This window comes from Pseudopipra pipra, chromosome 10 (assembly GCF_036250125.1).
Source record: "Pseudopipra pipra isolate bDixPip1 chromosome 10, bDixPip1.hap1, whole genome shotgun sequence".
Classification (NCBI taxonomy): Eukaryota; Metazoa; Chordata; class Aves; order Passeriformes; family Pipridae; genus Pseudopipra; species Pseudopipra pipra.
Genome location: NC_087558.1, coordinates 6,613,912 through 6,630,055, shown reverse-complemented (window position 1 = coordinate 6,630,055; position 16,144 = coordinate 6,613,912). Strand labels below are relative to the sequence as shown.

Below are 16,144 nucleotides of genomic sequence, written 5' to 3'. Positions count from 1 at the left end.
CTCCCTATCTGTTTATAGCACTTCATAAACTGGAACTGGAAAAATAAGGGAATGTGACAGCTTTGTCGGATTTTTGCATCACATAAATTGTCCTTATCCCAGAAGGATCTGACCCGTACAGTAGTATTGTCCCAAAATATTAAAATCCACCTCTCTCTACTGTTTCCCACAATGCAGATAATCACACAGACATGATGGAAGTAGACGGAGATGTTGAAATCCCTCCCAACAAGGCAGTGGTGCTGCGTGGCCATGAATCTGAAGTATTCATCTGTGCCTGGAATCCCGTTAGTGACCTTTTGGCCTCAGGGTATGTGCACTTAGCAGGAATGTGTGGAATATCCGGCTCACCGCTGAGTGCTGATGGCAACGGGTTAAAATAACACCTACCCCAACGCCCTCTGCGCCAAGTTTGCTGTCTAGAAAAGAGTACTTCCAACTGTATTTTTTTTTTAAATAATAACAATAATAATGTGATATAATTATATATGATACTATACAATAATGTTTTGTAGATCTGGAGATTCGACAGCACGGATATGGAACCTCAGTGAGAACAGCACGAGCGGCTCGACGCAGCTGGTACTTCGGCACTGCATCCGGGAAGGAGGGCAGGATGTACCCAGCAACAAAGATGTGACATCACTGGACTGGAACGTAAGTACGAAAGGCAGTGCTCAAAACACCCAGGGAAAATTGTACTTACAGTTTTGCATAGTCAAATTTTAAGTGACAGCAACGGTGCATCCTCTGGTGGCGCCTGAAATATTGCTGTTTTGAGTGGCGTTGTCATTTCTTCTATTGCACTTATGGAACTTCTTTTTAATAAGTTGTTGTCAGTGGAATAAATACCACAAATCTTATGCAGATGTATTCTACCTGAAATTTGTGCTCTTTAGCTTTGAGTTATATGGTGAAAAAAAAATAAATAAATGACCTTTCTGCTGACAGAGTGAAGGTACACTTCTAGCAACTGGGTCTTACGATGGCTTTGCCAGGATATGGACTAAAGATGGTAAGTAAAATACTTTTAATTTCCAATATATTTTCCTGTATTGTGGCTCACAGCATAGTTTTTTATTTTTTTAATGTATTCATATCAATATAAATTTTCAGGTAATCTTGCCAGCACCTTAGGGCAACATAAAGGTCCTATATTTGCGTTAAAATGGAACAAGAAAGGAAACTTCATTTTAAGTGCAGGAGTGGACAAGGTGAGATAATCTTTGGTAAAATTAAAATTCTTTCCTTCACCATTATAATCTAATTGTAAGCAAAATAACAAAGCTATGAAAAGTAAGTAAATTGAACTGAAGGCATGGATGTAAATATGTACTTAGAAAGAACTTGTTATTCTAGCTGTGTTTCTTTGGGTTTCATGGTAGTTTATTGAGATATTTTAATTTCTTAGATTTCAGTGTCCATGGATCTCTTTGCAATTAGTTTAGCCTAAGTTGGAACGTAAGTGCGTTGAAGGCAGAAACATTAAACCTTTTAAAACCAAATAATCTAAAATTTAGTGAAGCACTTTATGCAAAGCCTCAGGGGAAAAAAAATCACTGAGTTGGATATCAGTCAAGCCTGAGAATGGTTGAAAAGTTTAGAGCTGGAATATAAGGAAAGTCAATATATGTAACTGGGGAAGTGCCAGTAGTGTAATGCCATGGAGCTCATTGTTTAACTGTGTTTTATTTCACATCTCTAAACAAACTTAGACTCACAAGGTCTTTAAATTCAGAGCTGTTGTTAGTGTGAGAGATTCTATGAATATTAGGAAGGACACATAGTGATGAAGAAAAGTCTTAAGATGAATTCAAAGAATCAAATAGAGTGTTCAAAAGTGTAAGAAGAGTTGAGTAGCTGATTCAAGGTGCAGAAGTCAGCACAGGCTTTCTCTTAGCGAGAGTAGCAAACTGCAAGCTCAGTACAACCACTTAAAACTGGCAGTGTCACTGTAAAACTGTAAATTCTCTCCTTTATTTGTTATTTTTTTCCTGCACACATTTAACCTGGTTTGCTTTAGTGCCCAGCTTTATAAATGCTTATGCTGGCACAAAGGAAGGAAAATGGAATGTTTCAAAGCATGGAAAGGATGTGTTTCCTCTTTTGGCAGCTGTGATGGTTATGCCAGTTTTTAAATCTTTGTAGAGGTACAGCTTTAATTTGCAGAAAAATATTCTGGAGGAAAATAGAAGCCTCATTTCAGTCAATAAAACTTCCTAGACAAAGCAACTGAGTTTATGCTTTGAAAAATATTCTGCATTAGCAGAAAGATTGTTCCAACCTTAATGCTTCTTTTTCATAAATTATTTATGTGGTCAGTTCATGCTTCCATTGAATGTGTGTCAAAATTTTCACTGATCGTTGAGGTAGATCAGGGATATTGGCAAATAATATAGTGGTCATGAGACACAAATTTTGTCCTGTAAGATTTCTTTAACCAAAATATTGGCAGAGAATAGCTCAGAACAAAATTGCACCCTTAAATCTTTCAGAATGTGACCAGTTGTTGATAAGATCTCCTTAGGGACAAGTGAGTAGTTGATATTACAATCTGAATATTCAAGTATTTGAAATAAAGTAGATGTATGGAATGTATTACAAGAATATAAATAGGACTAAGGAGGTAAATCTATTTAATTTTTGTTTATTAAAAATAAAAAAAGCCCACAACTCCCTTCTGCCCTCCAGACCTCAAAATGTTGTGATTAAACACCTTTCTAATATTACAACATATTAAGGTTTTCTACAGCTGTCTGTACGTCTACTACCATTTCCTTTAGTAGTGGTTAAAACACTTGAAATGTCTAATCAGGATCAGGTTTGGGTGGTGGGGAGCAGCGTAGGTACTCTGGTACTTGTGAATGGTGGTAATTGTTGGGAAATTACCAATTTGTACAAGTTTGTTTATTGTTTATTTATCTGTTTAATACAGACCACAATTATTTGGGATGCCCACACTGGCGAAGCCAAGCAGCAGTTTCCTTTTCATTCTGGTAAGTCTGATTTTGGTCATTCGGGATTGTCATCTGAAAAGATGAAAAAAGTGTTATTTATTAAAGTAAGTTAAAAGATCCAGTGCTTGTGGTGCTTGTTCACACCATTTTAAAATCTAACAGGCAGTCTTTGGTTACTGACTCCCATATTCGTGATGAGAATGTGAACAAAGGTAGATTTGTTCTGATTTTATAACTCACAGTTTTACTGCATTTCTGTTAAAGTCATAAGAGATAAATAATCCAAATATTCCCGACTTTCTGTAGTACAGTGGCAGACAAATCAAGTGGGTGGGCCACGAGGGACTTGTGCTTATTACCTAAGGACTGCATTTGTCATCTTCCTGCTACAGTAATCCCAGCCCCGCATCCCATTGTTCCCTGCTTCCTGCTGTGCTGTCCCCAATTTGTTTGGCCACAAACCAGCAGAAAGGCTGTTCAGTGGCCAGCTGGGATGAGAGTGCAGCCTCACAGGAGGTCAGACAAATTGCTCTGTGGGCTGCATGCTGAGCAAGCCTGCCAGAATCAGCTGGGAAATAGAAGGGAGAGGATGACGGACATGTCATTGAAGGGCCTTTAAGAAATGTGTCTTGTTTCCACTCTTCATTCTGCTCACACTACATTTCCAGTGGCATGACAACAATAAAAAAACTTCATTATTTACTCCAAGCAGTTCTGAGTGCTATCTGCCATAAATATCTGGCTTGATCAAATGGAATATGTTGCCCATGATTAAGCTTCAAGTTACCACACCTTATAATACTGGAATTAAGAAAGGAAGTAAATCATTACCTTTCCCTGGCTGTCATCTATCAGCACGGGCAGGGGCTGTTAATGGAGATGAGCTCATGTGTGACAACGTGTGAAGTTGTGGGAACCTGTTCTTTGTGCTGACTCCTGAGATTTATTTACACATGGCTTAACTGCAGCCTGGTGTCCTGCTGCCCTGTCTTCTGTATAACTTCCATTTCAGATATGTTCTTTATTTTAATGACTTATATTAAATTTTGTTTCATTTTGTGTAACTCATTTTGACTGCATTTCTTACTGTTCATAGTGTTTGATTATCTTCAGAGCTGCTGTAAAATTAATCATTGCTTCCTGTTGGCATTTGTTCTAAGGTGGTGTGTGCTGAATTTGCACATGAAATTCCTGCAGAATACAGGAATAGCTTTAAATGTCTTTCTTTTTCTTTTAGCACCAGCATTAGATGTTGATTGGCAGAGTAACAACACATTTGCCTCTTGCAGTACAGACATGTGTATTCACGTTTGTAAACTAGGACAAGATAGGCCCATCAAAACCTTCCAGGGTCACACAGTAAGTACTGGAAGATTGGGGATTGCTCTGATATTTTTATTAATGAGAGACTGGGGGCCCAGTAAACTTGCCAGTACACAGCACTTGTACAGGCAATAGGTGCACATACAGGTAGTTGTGGTTAAGGGCGTATGGTAACTGTAGTCTTTGTGATTATTAGAGCAATTCTCACTCCCACGTGCAGCTTCTTTTGCCAGTGCCAGAATGCAAAAGTGAGCTTTAGAAGAAGAAACATGGTAACTTTAAAACTTTGCTATGTGGTGTACAAGCATGCATGGGAAAATGTGGTGAACAGGTAGCAAAAAGCTGTTGTTGTTGTTGTTGAAGGCAAAGCTGTGAATGAAAATTAAATGTTAAAATCCTGACAATTATGCACATACTCATAACTGCTGTCCAACTTTGTCTTTTGTAAGCTGTCATTTGTAATGGAAGTGAAGACTCCAACTTACTCTCATTGTTCAATTTTAGAATGAAGTAAATGCAATCAAATGGGATCCAACTGGTAATCTCCTGGCATCCTGCTCTGATGACATGACTCTAAAGGTAATGGGAGTTCTGGTTCTGGCCCTTGTCATTGTAGGACTCTGGAATGCACAGCATTCATGTGGATGATCCAGAAGTATCACTGTGCTTCCCAATGTATTGTCCAATATTTGCTCTTTTTTAATGTAACAAGGTTAGGCAATCCTAGAAATCCATGTTAATCAAAGCCAAGCTTTGGTCCAGAGAACTTGTTACAGGCTGCCACCCTGAGACTCTGAGCATGATTTATTAGGTGCTTTTAGCTGTTTACAGAATCAGGTCATTAATCATTAAGCTGTCACGCTTGATGGTTGCTTTTGGTTAAAAGAAAAAGCTGGAATGCATGTCATGTAGCACATACAAGAATGGGTGACTTGCTCCTTTCCTGGTTTTGCCCTGTTTTCTCCTTCTTTCTAGTCAAAATCTTTGGCATATTGTTTCTTCAGAGGCTGTGTGCACTCCTTGGTTTTTCCAATTCATCAGGAGTCATTCTATAATTCATAGCAACCTGCTTTCCTGTAGAACTGGGGCAAACCTTTGAGTGCAGAGGACACTGTAACTTACACATATGAGTTCAGGGCACCCTAGAGATCCCTTCAGAAATGCCTCCAGGTTACATGCACTTGAATAAATGAGGCCTGACAGGCCTGTGCTGCTTCCATGGCACAGATGCTTTCCATTACTCCCATACTGCTTTACATTCAGTGGGTGCTTTAGCCCTGTGTTTAGTAGGGTTTCAGGACACACTTTTTGCACTGACAGCGCTGTCCTGCTACAGCCCTTGGGACAGTTAATTCTGTCCAGCTCATGTTGTTTAATCAGGAACAGGGAATAGCTGAATGAGTAGCCACATATCCCTCCTGCTGGCACACCGTCAGCCTCTGGCACTGGAAATCACCTTATCTAAATATAAACATTTAAGCATTAAGCCTCCTGTCTAAAGCTAGATGTCTAGACATCTTCAGTCAGCAGCGTCCAGCACTGCTGAAGAGCAATTCATCCTTTCCTAAGTTGTGTCTTAAGTCAAGTGTGATGAGTTAAACCCCCGAGAGCATCAGTTGTTCTCCATTGGCAGTGGATGGAGTCAAAGTAGCCAGTTTAAGCTGGGTATTTAATACTTAAACAGCTGAAACTCCAGTGTGATGAATTCCAATCTAGAGCTCAAGCTGTTGCTGCTGCCTCTCAGTGAGTAGAGGTGACAACTGGGAACATGTCAGTGTTTGTGGGCTCAGGCAACACAGGCAATTAACTTCTTGGTTGCTGTTTTGAATTCAGCCCAGGCTGGAATGAGTGTTATTGTTTTGTTCAGGATTAGTTCAAAGACCAAGTGCTTGAGGATAAGTCTACACATCACTAATCACTTATGGATCACTTTTGAATGGCAGAAGGAATAAATGTCAGGTTTTGAAGCACATGTAAGGTGCCTAGTGATTTATCTACTTAGTTTTGTCTCTTGATGACAACTCGATGTTCCGTAGGGCAGCTGATATGGACTCTTTTCATCTATACTAGTTTGGGGAAGAGAAGCTAGATTTTGATCTCATCAATTTTAACTGGAAATACAATTTCAATTCTGTCTGCACATTGAAAATCAATTTCCTCTTCAGTGAAGCAGCAGTTCTGAAAAGCATCATTTCTTTAAGCATGCACCTCAATTGCATCTTAAATACAGTTGGGCCTGAGCATGCTTCTTTAACTTTTTCTAATAAATGATGAGCTAAAAGCACTACTGAAACAGATATCATTAAAAAAAGCATTCAGATGGCTAACTGCCATATCAAGTTTCAGATTTAGGAAAAGGTATAAAAGCCCTGTAAAATCCCTTCTGTAGTGGCAGTGTAAACTCTTAATAGAATAAAGTTATTTTGTTTGTTGAATATGATCATAAAGGAGTTGGAATCCTAATGACCTGTGTGGAATACTGAACACACACCTGGCAATGCAAATCCTAATAAGCCAGGAAAATGCCATAATAGTTTTTGCAGTATGTGTCTATGGATTTGTAAGAAAGCAGAAAATTTCTCTACTATCCCTTTATTTCGCTGAGTCTGTGTAGCAAGAAGTTCATTTAAAAATAGGACTGTGATGTTTTGTCAGCTCAGACATGAACATATACATATTGCTCTTCTCATTTCAGCATCTGTTCTCATCCCTGCACTTTTCAAGGGTTTGCAGTTAACTCGGGCAGACTGGTTTCTATAGACAGCACCTTTATTACTCATTAAGCTCACTGGGGGACTTAAAACCCAAAGACTGGAATGTCCTGGAATAATATTTGGCATAATCACTCTAGGAACCCAGCAGTCATAGCAAATGTTTTGAGTGGCTTAAAAGGTAGCAATCAGCCTGCAAATGATAAAGATGTAAAATGTGTTTTAGTATAATATTATGCTAAATATCTTTGTGTTTTCTTCCCTTTATATCATAGATCTGGAGTATGAAACAAGACAGTTGTGTCCATGATTTACAAGCACACAACAAAGAAATTTATACTATCAAATGGAGTCCTACAGGACCAGGAACAAATAATCCAAATGCCAATCTTATGTTAGCAAGGTACTATTTAATCCTGGTTTAAAATGCTGGTTAAACGTTATTTTTACTTGACTCTATAAATGTAGGTTCACTGAATGTTTTGAAGCATGTAAGATACTTTGTCATATTCTGTTTGTATTAGTAACAAAAATATGTTGAATTGAGATACAATTCATCTCTTGTCTTTTTCCTTGACAGTGCATCCTTTGACTCTACTGTTAGGTTATGGGATGTAGACAGAGGAATTTGTATTCATACTCTGACAAAACATCAAGAACCTGTGTACAGTGTAGCTTTCAGTCCTGATGGCAGGTATCTGGCCAGTGGCTCCTTTGATAAATGTGTACACATCTGGAATACACAGGTATTTTAATACTCTTCTGTCTGTTGGGAACTTTGTTTTGGTCTTTTCCATCAGCACCTTTCCAACCTTTGTTGCTCTGTCATGTTTGTTCTAACGTTACTTCTGTTCATGGATGTACATTTAACCTCTCACCTGAGTGCTTGCCTATGGTGAAGTAATAATTATATTGCCTTTACTTAGCAGAAAAACCCCTACAAACAAACCAAAAAGACCCAACCAAAAAATGACCAACAAAAAAACACTCAGCGAAATGTCTCCAATAACACATTGCATCCAAATACTGTCTTTAACTCTGAACTTTCAACTCCTGATAAAACAGGTTTCTTGTGAAAAATGACTGGCTGTAGACTAACACTAATCTGATTAGCTGTTTCACTGAATTTCACGGAGAAACAAGAGAATGTAAAGCGAGAGATGATGACGACAAAACGTTTCTACATAACTTTGTAAAATAGGACACTATTATTTGTTTGGTATTTCTGGCAAAAATAAACAGGTTTATTATGATTGAAAGTTTAAGGACCTTGTTGTCAGACATGATGCAATCTCTGGCTACTTGGAATTAGGTATTAATTTTCAAAAGGCTCATTTTAGTAATTGGAAGTAGTTGTGACCATCCCCAGTTTTCCCTGTCAAACACAAGAGCTCAGGATGCAATAATTGCATCACATTCTTTAACACAGTGCTGAGACTGTCCAGAAGTCTCACCTGGACCATTTTCTTCTGAGAATTTCAGCTTTAAAAGCAGTGGGGAATTTTTACATGTACAAATTGTACTTGTTCACTTCAATTTTGTTGTATTAATTACCTGTTTTGTCCCTTTTTAGACAGGTGCCCTAGTTCACAGTTATCGGGGAACAGGAGGGATTTTCGAGGTTTGCTGGAATGCAGCAGGAGACAAAGTTGGAGCAAGTGCTTCAGATGGTTCAGTAAGTGCTGCTTGACTTGGCCTCACATTCTAATAACAAACATCTTCTGAAAATCTTTTGACTAACAACAGAAACAGAATTTCCTTCTCTAGCTGAAGGTTGAATACAGCCAGCTCACCTGTAGGTTTTCACCTGTAACGGTGCTGTAAGGAAAATGTCTTTATTCCAGTTCAATGCATCACTGTTCTAAGCCCTCCAAAAACTTCAGAAGGTGAAGAATTATTCTGATCAATTCTACTATTTGCCCAGCCCACAGATTTTTGAGTTCATTTTACTGTATTTTTATAATCTAGATTACAAGAGAATTTAGTGACAGGATGAGGGGGAATGGCTTCAAACTGAAAGAGGACAGGTTTAGGTTAGATATTAGGAAAAAAAAGTCTTTACTGTGATGGTGGTGAGGCCCTGGCACAGGTTGCCCAGAGAAGTTGTGGCTGCCCCATTCCTGAAAGTGTTCAAGGCCAGGTTGGATGGGGCTTTCAGCAGTCTGGTCTAGTGGAAGGTGTCCCTGCCCATGGCAGGGGGGTTGGAGCGAGATGATCTTTGAGGTCTCTTCCAACCCAGGCATTTTATGAGTTTATGATTCAAGTAAGTTCTCAGCCTCATAGTATTAAATAACAGGCAAACAGCTTACATAAGCCATTGTTACTGTTCTGATAGTAATTCCCTAGGCAGCAGTGCCCTCAGCACCTGGGGCTGGCTGGGCGTTCATGAGCAAAGAGACCTCACCTGGTCGTTTTTCTCCTTAATCTATTTTTAACAGATACAAGGTTAAGCTCACACAGCCTGTGTCCTAGGTTTTGCTCGAATACTTTATGCAGAATTGTAAAAACATGTAATATTGTGCAGTTTCTGTACCTTTTATCTCTTTCTCTTGCAGGTTTGTGTATTAGACCTACGGAAATAGCGCTACTAGTTGGAAGCCATGGACCGACTATGAATGTGTACATAGCCAAAATGACTGTCCCTGACCCATGTACTGCTATAGTCCCAATCGAACCATGGCCAGTCCACTACAGCCAAATGTAAAAGAAATATATACATATACTGTATATATAAAAAAAAAAAAAAAAAAAAAAAAGGAAAAAAAAAGAGGAAAAAAAAAATTACACCCTGAAGAGGATGACAGAGTTTTGTCACAGCTTGTGAATCCTGTTCACCAAGTGCTGGAATCTGCTGTGCCCCAAAATAACATTTAAAGGTTTTGGATATGAAAAACAGAAGAGAGAGCGAGAGAGAGAGAGAAATATACCATATACAAGAGCAGACCCATATACATACCAAATTCAGAAGATACTAATGGCAGCCTTCATTACCCCTTCCCCCATTAAATCCATTCTCACATGGATTGTGGGATATTTTTGTTTTCCTTCTCAGTAGTTGAACAGTTTTGTGTGTACAGAGAAAATGGACTTACAGAAATCTGCAGCAGTAGGTTTTTTTCTTTGCTTTTAAACATTGGGTTTTCTGTTTTGTTTTGGTTAAGTTTACGGATGCATGAAGTAAGGGAGTGAATTAGTTTCTTGTTTATGTTTTTTTCACCTTGGAAAAAAAAAAGTGCGTTTCTTTGAAACGTGTTTTGATGCGTTCTTTGAAGAGGTAGTTTGAACCTGATAATGTTTGGTACATTTTGTGGCTCCCAGAGCGCAATTTTGTGAACAGAGGGAGGGTGGAAAAGGGATTATGAAGAGAGAAGAAAAAAAACCCATCCTTCTTCAAGGCGTGGTATTTCACGTCCTGCTCATCTACAAAGTATGACAGTAATGGGTATAAGGTTATGTTTGATTTTTCTGGTGACATGGCTGAAATGCAGTAGTTTCTTATTTGGGACATAATTCTGCCAATCTTAAGACCAGAAGGGCATAAAAACGCAGGAAAAAAATACAGGGATGCAAAAAAAAAGAAAAAAAAAAAGTAAAAAAAGAAGACAAAAAAAGAGGAAAAAAAGTGCATCTTCTGTTGCTTTAAGACCATAGCTAAAATATGGTTAAATTGTGCACTATTGTGAAAAGGAGCAAAGTATAGCTGGGGGATTTTGTTTAAGAGGTTAAGATCTTTCTGGACAAGGGTTCATGCCACAGCTTCTTTAAGAGTTGCCCATCATTATTTGTAGGAGCTTAGATGTATAACTGTAACCAAACTCCAGTATTAAAAGTATTTCATGTAATTTTTCTTTATTAAAAATAAAATCTTTGGCATATATTTGATAACACTGCCATTAAGAGGCAAAATGTTTACTACCTTAGATTGAAAAAAAATCTGAAACAGAGGACTTGCTTCAAGTTTATTTTAATAGCAGTGATTCAGCTTATTTAAAAGATGAATACTTGCACTAATTGCCCTGCTGCTCCAGTCCTGCAGTTCATTGTATCTTGTGACTACATTTTTTTCCAAATATAGGGTAGATGTAAGCTGCTATTTTTTTAATAATCACTACTATATAGTGTCTTTTACTCTGTTTACAATATCAAGTATTTTTCTTACAATGACAGATGTATATGGCAAACCTTTTTCTGCTCATGTGATTAAAAGTATATTGATAGTGATTTTATTTGTAAATGATAGCATGAGGTTGTGTTTACGCGTATGTGTAGTCAAAAAGGTTGCATCATGTCTTGCATAAGATTCCAAGAGTGTAAATTTATAAAAAGAGAGGTTGTCAAATTTATGTCACAGACATTTTACTTAAGGAATGGTTTATATTACAGAGCTTTGCAAAGTTATCAGTTTTATAACACTATTTCAATCACAATTAATTTTGTGGCTTATGATTGTTAGTCTCTAACCTATTTTTTTATTCATTTCGGGGTTTTTCCCCCTCTCCAAGTTAGGTATAAATTCATTTAATTGAGATAATGCAGCTTTGACATTTTAACCATTGTTCTTTAGGCATCGATTTCTGCTATTTCCATGAAATAAACACGACTTGAAGCAAGTCTGAGTTTGGCTAAGGTAGGGTAGCAATTTGCCAGTGGTAAAGACAAGTCAACAGTACATTCTTTATATATACCCCAGGATTATGCTACTGTCATACACAGCGTTTAAAACCAACACAAAGTCATATCCATAAAGACAGTTATCTGCGGTGGTTCGGTGCCAGCTATTTTTAGGGTTTTGGAGCATATTGCAAATGTTTAGAGCAATTACCCTGTGAGTTACAATATGTAGGAAACCTAATATATTGAGTGTCTGGCACTTGAAATATTGCTTTTATTGCTGGAGGTCCATGACTGTGGCTGACCTCTGTCATTTAATGAAAAAAAAAATAAAAATAAAAAAAAAATTCTGTGCAATAATTTTAAACTGTGCTCCCAGGAATAGACACAAATGTTTTGAGTATGTTTAAGCTGCATTTTTCGTTTAGCAATGCATTTGTCAATTGCACTGAATTTAAATCTGAAAGTCAGAAGTGATTCTTGATAGTACTTTTGTATTTTAATATGGACAGTTTATTCATTTTCATAAAAGTTACTGGGACGATTCTTTCAGCCAATCTAAACAATTGTGGTGGAATTCTGTGACATAGCTGCAAAATCACACAGCCACGTTTTAGGGAATTGCCATTTTCCTCTTTCTCAATCATCAGCTGTTTTGGTTGTAATTCTAGTTGCTTAAGCATAGCGTCACACACTCAGAAATAGATAAAAACCAGAGCTCCAGTGTCACCAGGCCAGGGTTGCCAGGGGCTCAAGGCACAGCCCAGCAGGAACGTCAGATCCGTTGGCTGGAGCGCTCTGGATGCGCGGGCTGAGCCCCCAGCCTGGTGTGGGTCAGCAGTGTCCCACTGCCTGGAGTGAGGCCAGTTTCCAGTAGGGAAGGATCCGTAGCTGTTTGTTGTTGTTGTCCTGCCATGCCACAGTGCTGCTCCTGCTCCTGCCGCCTCTCGCCTCGCGCTCCATACGCCGGTCACCGCACGTGTGCAAGGTGTGCTGGGTTCTGTGATCACATGAACCAAAAAAGGCAACAAAAAAAGAGAGAACTACGACATGAATTACTATCTTTTATAGCACAAAGGCCTCGTATTCAATAGTGAGGTGGACCATCCAAATTGTTCCTTTAAATTGAGGATGCCAAGTGGCAGCAAGACCCTGACTTTGTGCGGCATGTACGCACATGCTTAGTCTTACAGATGGAGTCATTCCTATTTTTTCCAGTTCAACACAATAATGGGAAAGTATCCAAATAGAGGATAAAAGGAAGGGGAAAAACTGGGCTCAGAATTAATGATGGGATAAGAAATGAACTGCTGTCGAGTTCACTGTCTTTCTACACGTCAATCTGAGAATCCCGTTTCTCATTTCTGCATGATCAGATCCAGGTTTCTGTAGAGTTCCTCTTTTCCTATTTTTACTTTAACTTTTTCTGCATTTTTAAATTGATGTAAAGATTCCCAACCAGTGGACTTCTTAGTGTAGTTAAGAGAATATCTAGGTCCTCATAAAAGCTTTTTTAGACTCTTTGTAATGTTGATAAACTGAGTTTATTCTGGGACTACCATTGTGCAGGGTTATTTACCGTGTCTACTAGATGATTGGAAATCTTATATGAAACACTAAAAGTGCCTCTTTTTCTGGGTTGGGTGGAGGGGAGGTAGTAGTTACCAGAGTCAGAATGACATGGCATTTCGAAGCATGTTTCTTGATTTCGTGACACTTTAATGCATCTTGAGAGAAAGGCCAAAGATTTCTACCAATTTTAATTGATTTTCATTTTTAAAAAGCACTCCTTTTTCCTTACACTGCTTACCTCATGCTAGGGTGTTTGATGGGACTTTGTACCTTTGAAATGTTTTTTTGTGTTTAGGAAGAATAGTGGTTGGCATAGGGTGGTCGTGCCAGTTTGCCTTCGGAGCAGCCTCAGCAGCTGATGTGTTTGGTTCCACTGAAGGGAAGGGGTTTCATCGCGATTGCAAACTGGGGGTTCCAGCCTGTAAATAAAAGGTTGTCTGTTTTTGTCTGTTTAGCAAAGAGGAGCCTTGGGACCCGGTTTTTCCAATCTTTGCCTAACCAGAAATCCCATTGTCTTTCACTTCATGAGAAAAACCTTGGCCAGAGCGAGCGTTGGAGGCGTTGGGGCCGTGTTGAACCGCCCAGCGTTGCGTGTAGGTAAAACGAGCCACATCCCCCTCGACCCGAGGGTCCCCTCGGCTGCCGTGGGGTTTTGCCAGAACTGGATTTAAGCCCAGTGTTCCTTTTTGGCTGAAAAGCCTGATAGCTTCTCCCTTCAAAAAGCCCTCTAGAGCTGTTCCCCGGGGGGATCTCTCCAGACGTCTTGAAGAAAGCAGAAGCAACATTGTGGCATGTTAGAAGTAAATATGGCTTCGGGAGACAGCAGTAAATCTCCATCAAGATCCCTGACATTTTCCGTAGGGAGAAAGCCATGGAGCAGTCCTCACTTCTCCCTCTAGAGAAAGCTCTGAAATACCACGATCTGTGAAAGTGTGACTGTCTTCACTGTCAGTCTGGTGGGAGGCAGATGAACCAGGAAAATCTGCCGTTTCGAGCGGATCGCAGATTTAGTGTTAATAGTGCTTCAGATCAGTAGTTTTGAGTACATAATTCGCTTTCTCTGCCTTTAAGTTTGAAGCTTGACAATAACTTGAGGCATGTTTTTGTTTTTGTTTTGTTTTTTTTAAAATAATCATTCATTTTTACTTCATAATGTTTTTTGACATTTGTGGATAAATACAAGAAAACAGTCTGCATGTTGTTGCTAGTCCAGTGTACTTTGCAATCTTGTCCTCAACAGACTGCAGTGTGCAGAACAGTAATTCTAGAATACAGAAGTAATTTTCTCTCTCTCCTGACATTGACATTGTAGTTGTAATGGTTTCATTTGGAGTTACAAATCCTTTGGGTCTAATTCTGTGAGCCTACCTATAGCACTGGATTAAAATGTCTGCATCATTTCTTCAGTTATCCAGTTAAATTACAACTGTTGTAAAAGTGTAAACCAGCCCATGACAGTTTTTTGTACTTGTTTAAAGGACTTTTATTGTTCAGTTTTCATGATTATTGTCTAAAGAAGACTGATATAGATGTTCTATACTGTCCTGGACCATGTTAATTACACTTTATGATGTATTTTGGTTCTACATCACAATGATTTGTCCCCAAGGCCCTTATATCCCTTCTAGGCACATTTTCTGTTGCAGTTTCCCTTTGCATTGTATTGCTTTGACAACTGTAATTTGAATCAGAATTGAAAGAGGTCCAGAATAAAATATATTTTGATATTACCTTGGCTGAATGTTATATACCAGTAATTTTAAATCCTTGGGATGGAAGATGATTAGGCTGGGGAAGTGAAAGACTGAAACACTGTTTTTAATATTTAGTTTGGCACATTTTCACGTAAGACAAGATGTAAACAGCAGCAAGAGGCAGTGCATTGTGTGGCTGCATGATCTTTGGGAACACACAGTAGATCCTCTGATGGTGACCCATCCTCTGCTACCACTTTGATCTGTTCAATTTAGAGGAACTGGTTTCTCTTATGTGTGTTTTATGTGCTTCATCTTCTCTTTGTCCCTGAACTTGTGGAAGAGAAACTGAGTCCAGGGGTGCTTGCATCTGCACCCCAGCTGTGTGGAAGACTTCGGAGGAGCAGCTCCTGTATGGTAAAGGAATCTCATGTTGGAGAGATCTGTTGGTACAGAGCAATTCAGTTTGGTTGTGCAGAGGGACATGGTTTGTGTTACCATATTTCAGATACATGAAGCCATTTAGATTTGCACATTTAGAAATAACACAGATCCATCTATACATAATGATGGTTTAATTCCTTTAGAATTGTGGGTCCAGTCATGGTCCAAGTGAGGGAATTCAGTTTATTTTCAATGTCTCTAGAACTTTATGGTGAAATTTCTGCTTTTTCATGTACATTACTGATTTGCTCTATGTTCAAGAAGTAATAGTTTTCTCAGTAACGTTATCAAAATCAATTGATTTTAATCTTTTGAAACTTGCTGTCGTAAAGTGTCTGTAACGGATTGAAAACAGAGGAGGGGCTCTGTTTTATAAGAGTAAAACCGGTCTTGGATTCCCTTCACCTGGAGTCTGAGAGCACTGCAGGATTCCTCTGTCATCTCATGGATTTTGAGAGAGAAATACTGAAGCAATTTCATGTTTCCAAGACAGTTTGTACTGACTAATGTCACGAGACAGAGGGTTTGTGTGTGTTGAGATTTCATTAGTGCAAATCCTCCCTGTGAGTGCAGCCACCCCGAGATGCAGGAACCAGGGGGTGGTGTGTGTTACATATATGTTGTGTCTGGGTCGTAGTGGTGCCCAGATCCATCCTGATGAGGAGGAGACAGTATTTCAGGTAGATGCCTTATGCCATTGCTTCCTTTGGAGTTTATTTACCCTCATGCTGTAACAGTCTGGTTCTTCTGTAGGAACTTGTGATCTCAGGTATTCATAAAGTCCACGTTCCCTGCCTTGTAGGGAAATGATTTAATGGAAGTCTAAGCAATA

The 16,144-nt window shown here is 38.9% G+C and overlaps 1 protein-coding gene across 2 annotated transcripts in view; it reads left to right on the top strand.

The window, feature by feature from the left end:
• TBL1XR1 (TBL1X/Y related 1) overlaps nt 1-14,904 on the top strand; it is a 110,179-nt gene extending 95,275 nt beyond the window's left edge. For both annotated transcript variants that reach the window (XM_064665879.1, XM_064665878.1), the window contains 11 exons: nt 178-310; nt 516-657; nt 952-1,015; nt 1,117-1,214; nt 2,936-2,996; nt 4,195-4,316; nt 4,785-4,859; nt 7,267-7,394; nt 7,572-7,737; nt 8,565-8,666; nt 9,547-14,904. In XM_064665879.1, the coding sequence (XP_064521949.1) occupies nt 178-310; nt 516-657; nt 952-1,015; nt 1,117-1,214; nt 2,936-2,996; nt 4,195-4,316; nt 4,785-4,859; nt 7,267-7,394; nt 7,572-7,737; nt 8,565-8,666; nt 9,547-9,573 (1,118 nt within the window). In that variant the 3' untranslated portion in view covers nt 9,574-14,904. The remainder of the gene's footprint in view (nt 1-177; nt 311-515; nt 658-951; nt 1,016-1,116; nt 1,215-2,935; nt 2,997-4,194; nt 4,317-4,784; nt 4,860-7,266; nt 7,395-7,571; nt 7,738-8,564; nt 8,667-9,546) is intronic.
• The last annotated feature ends 1,240 nt before the right edge of the window (nt 14,905-16,144 follow it).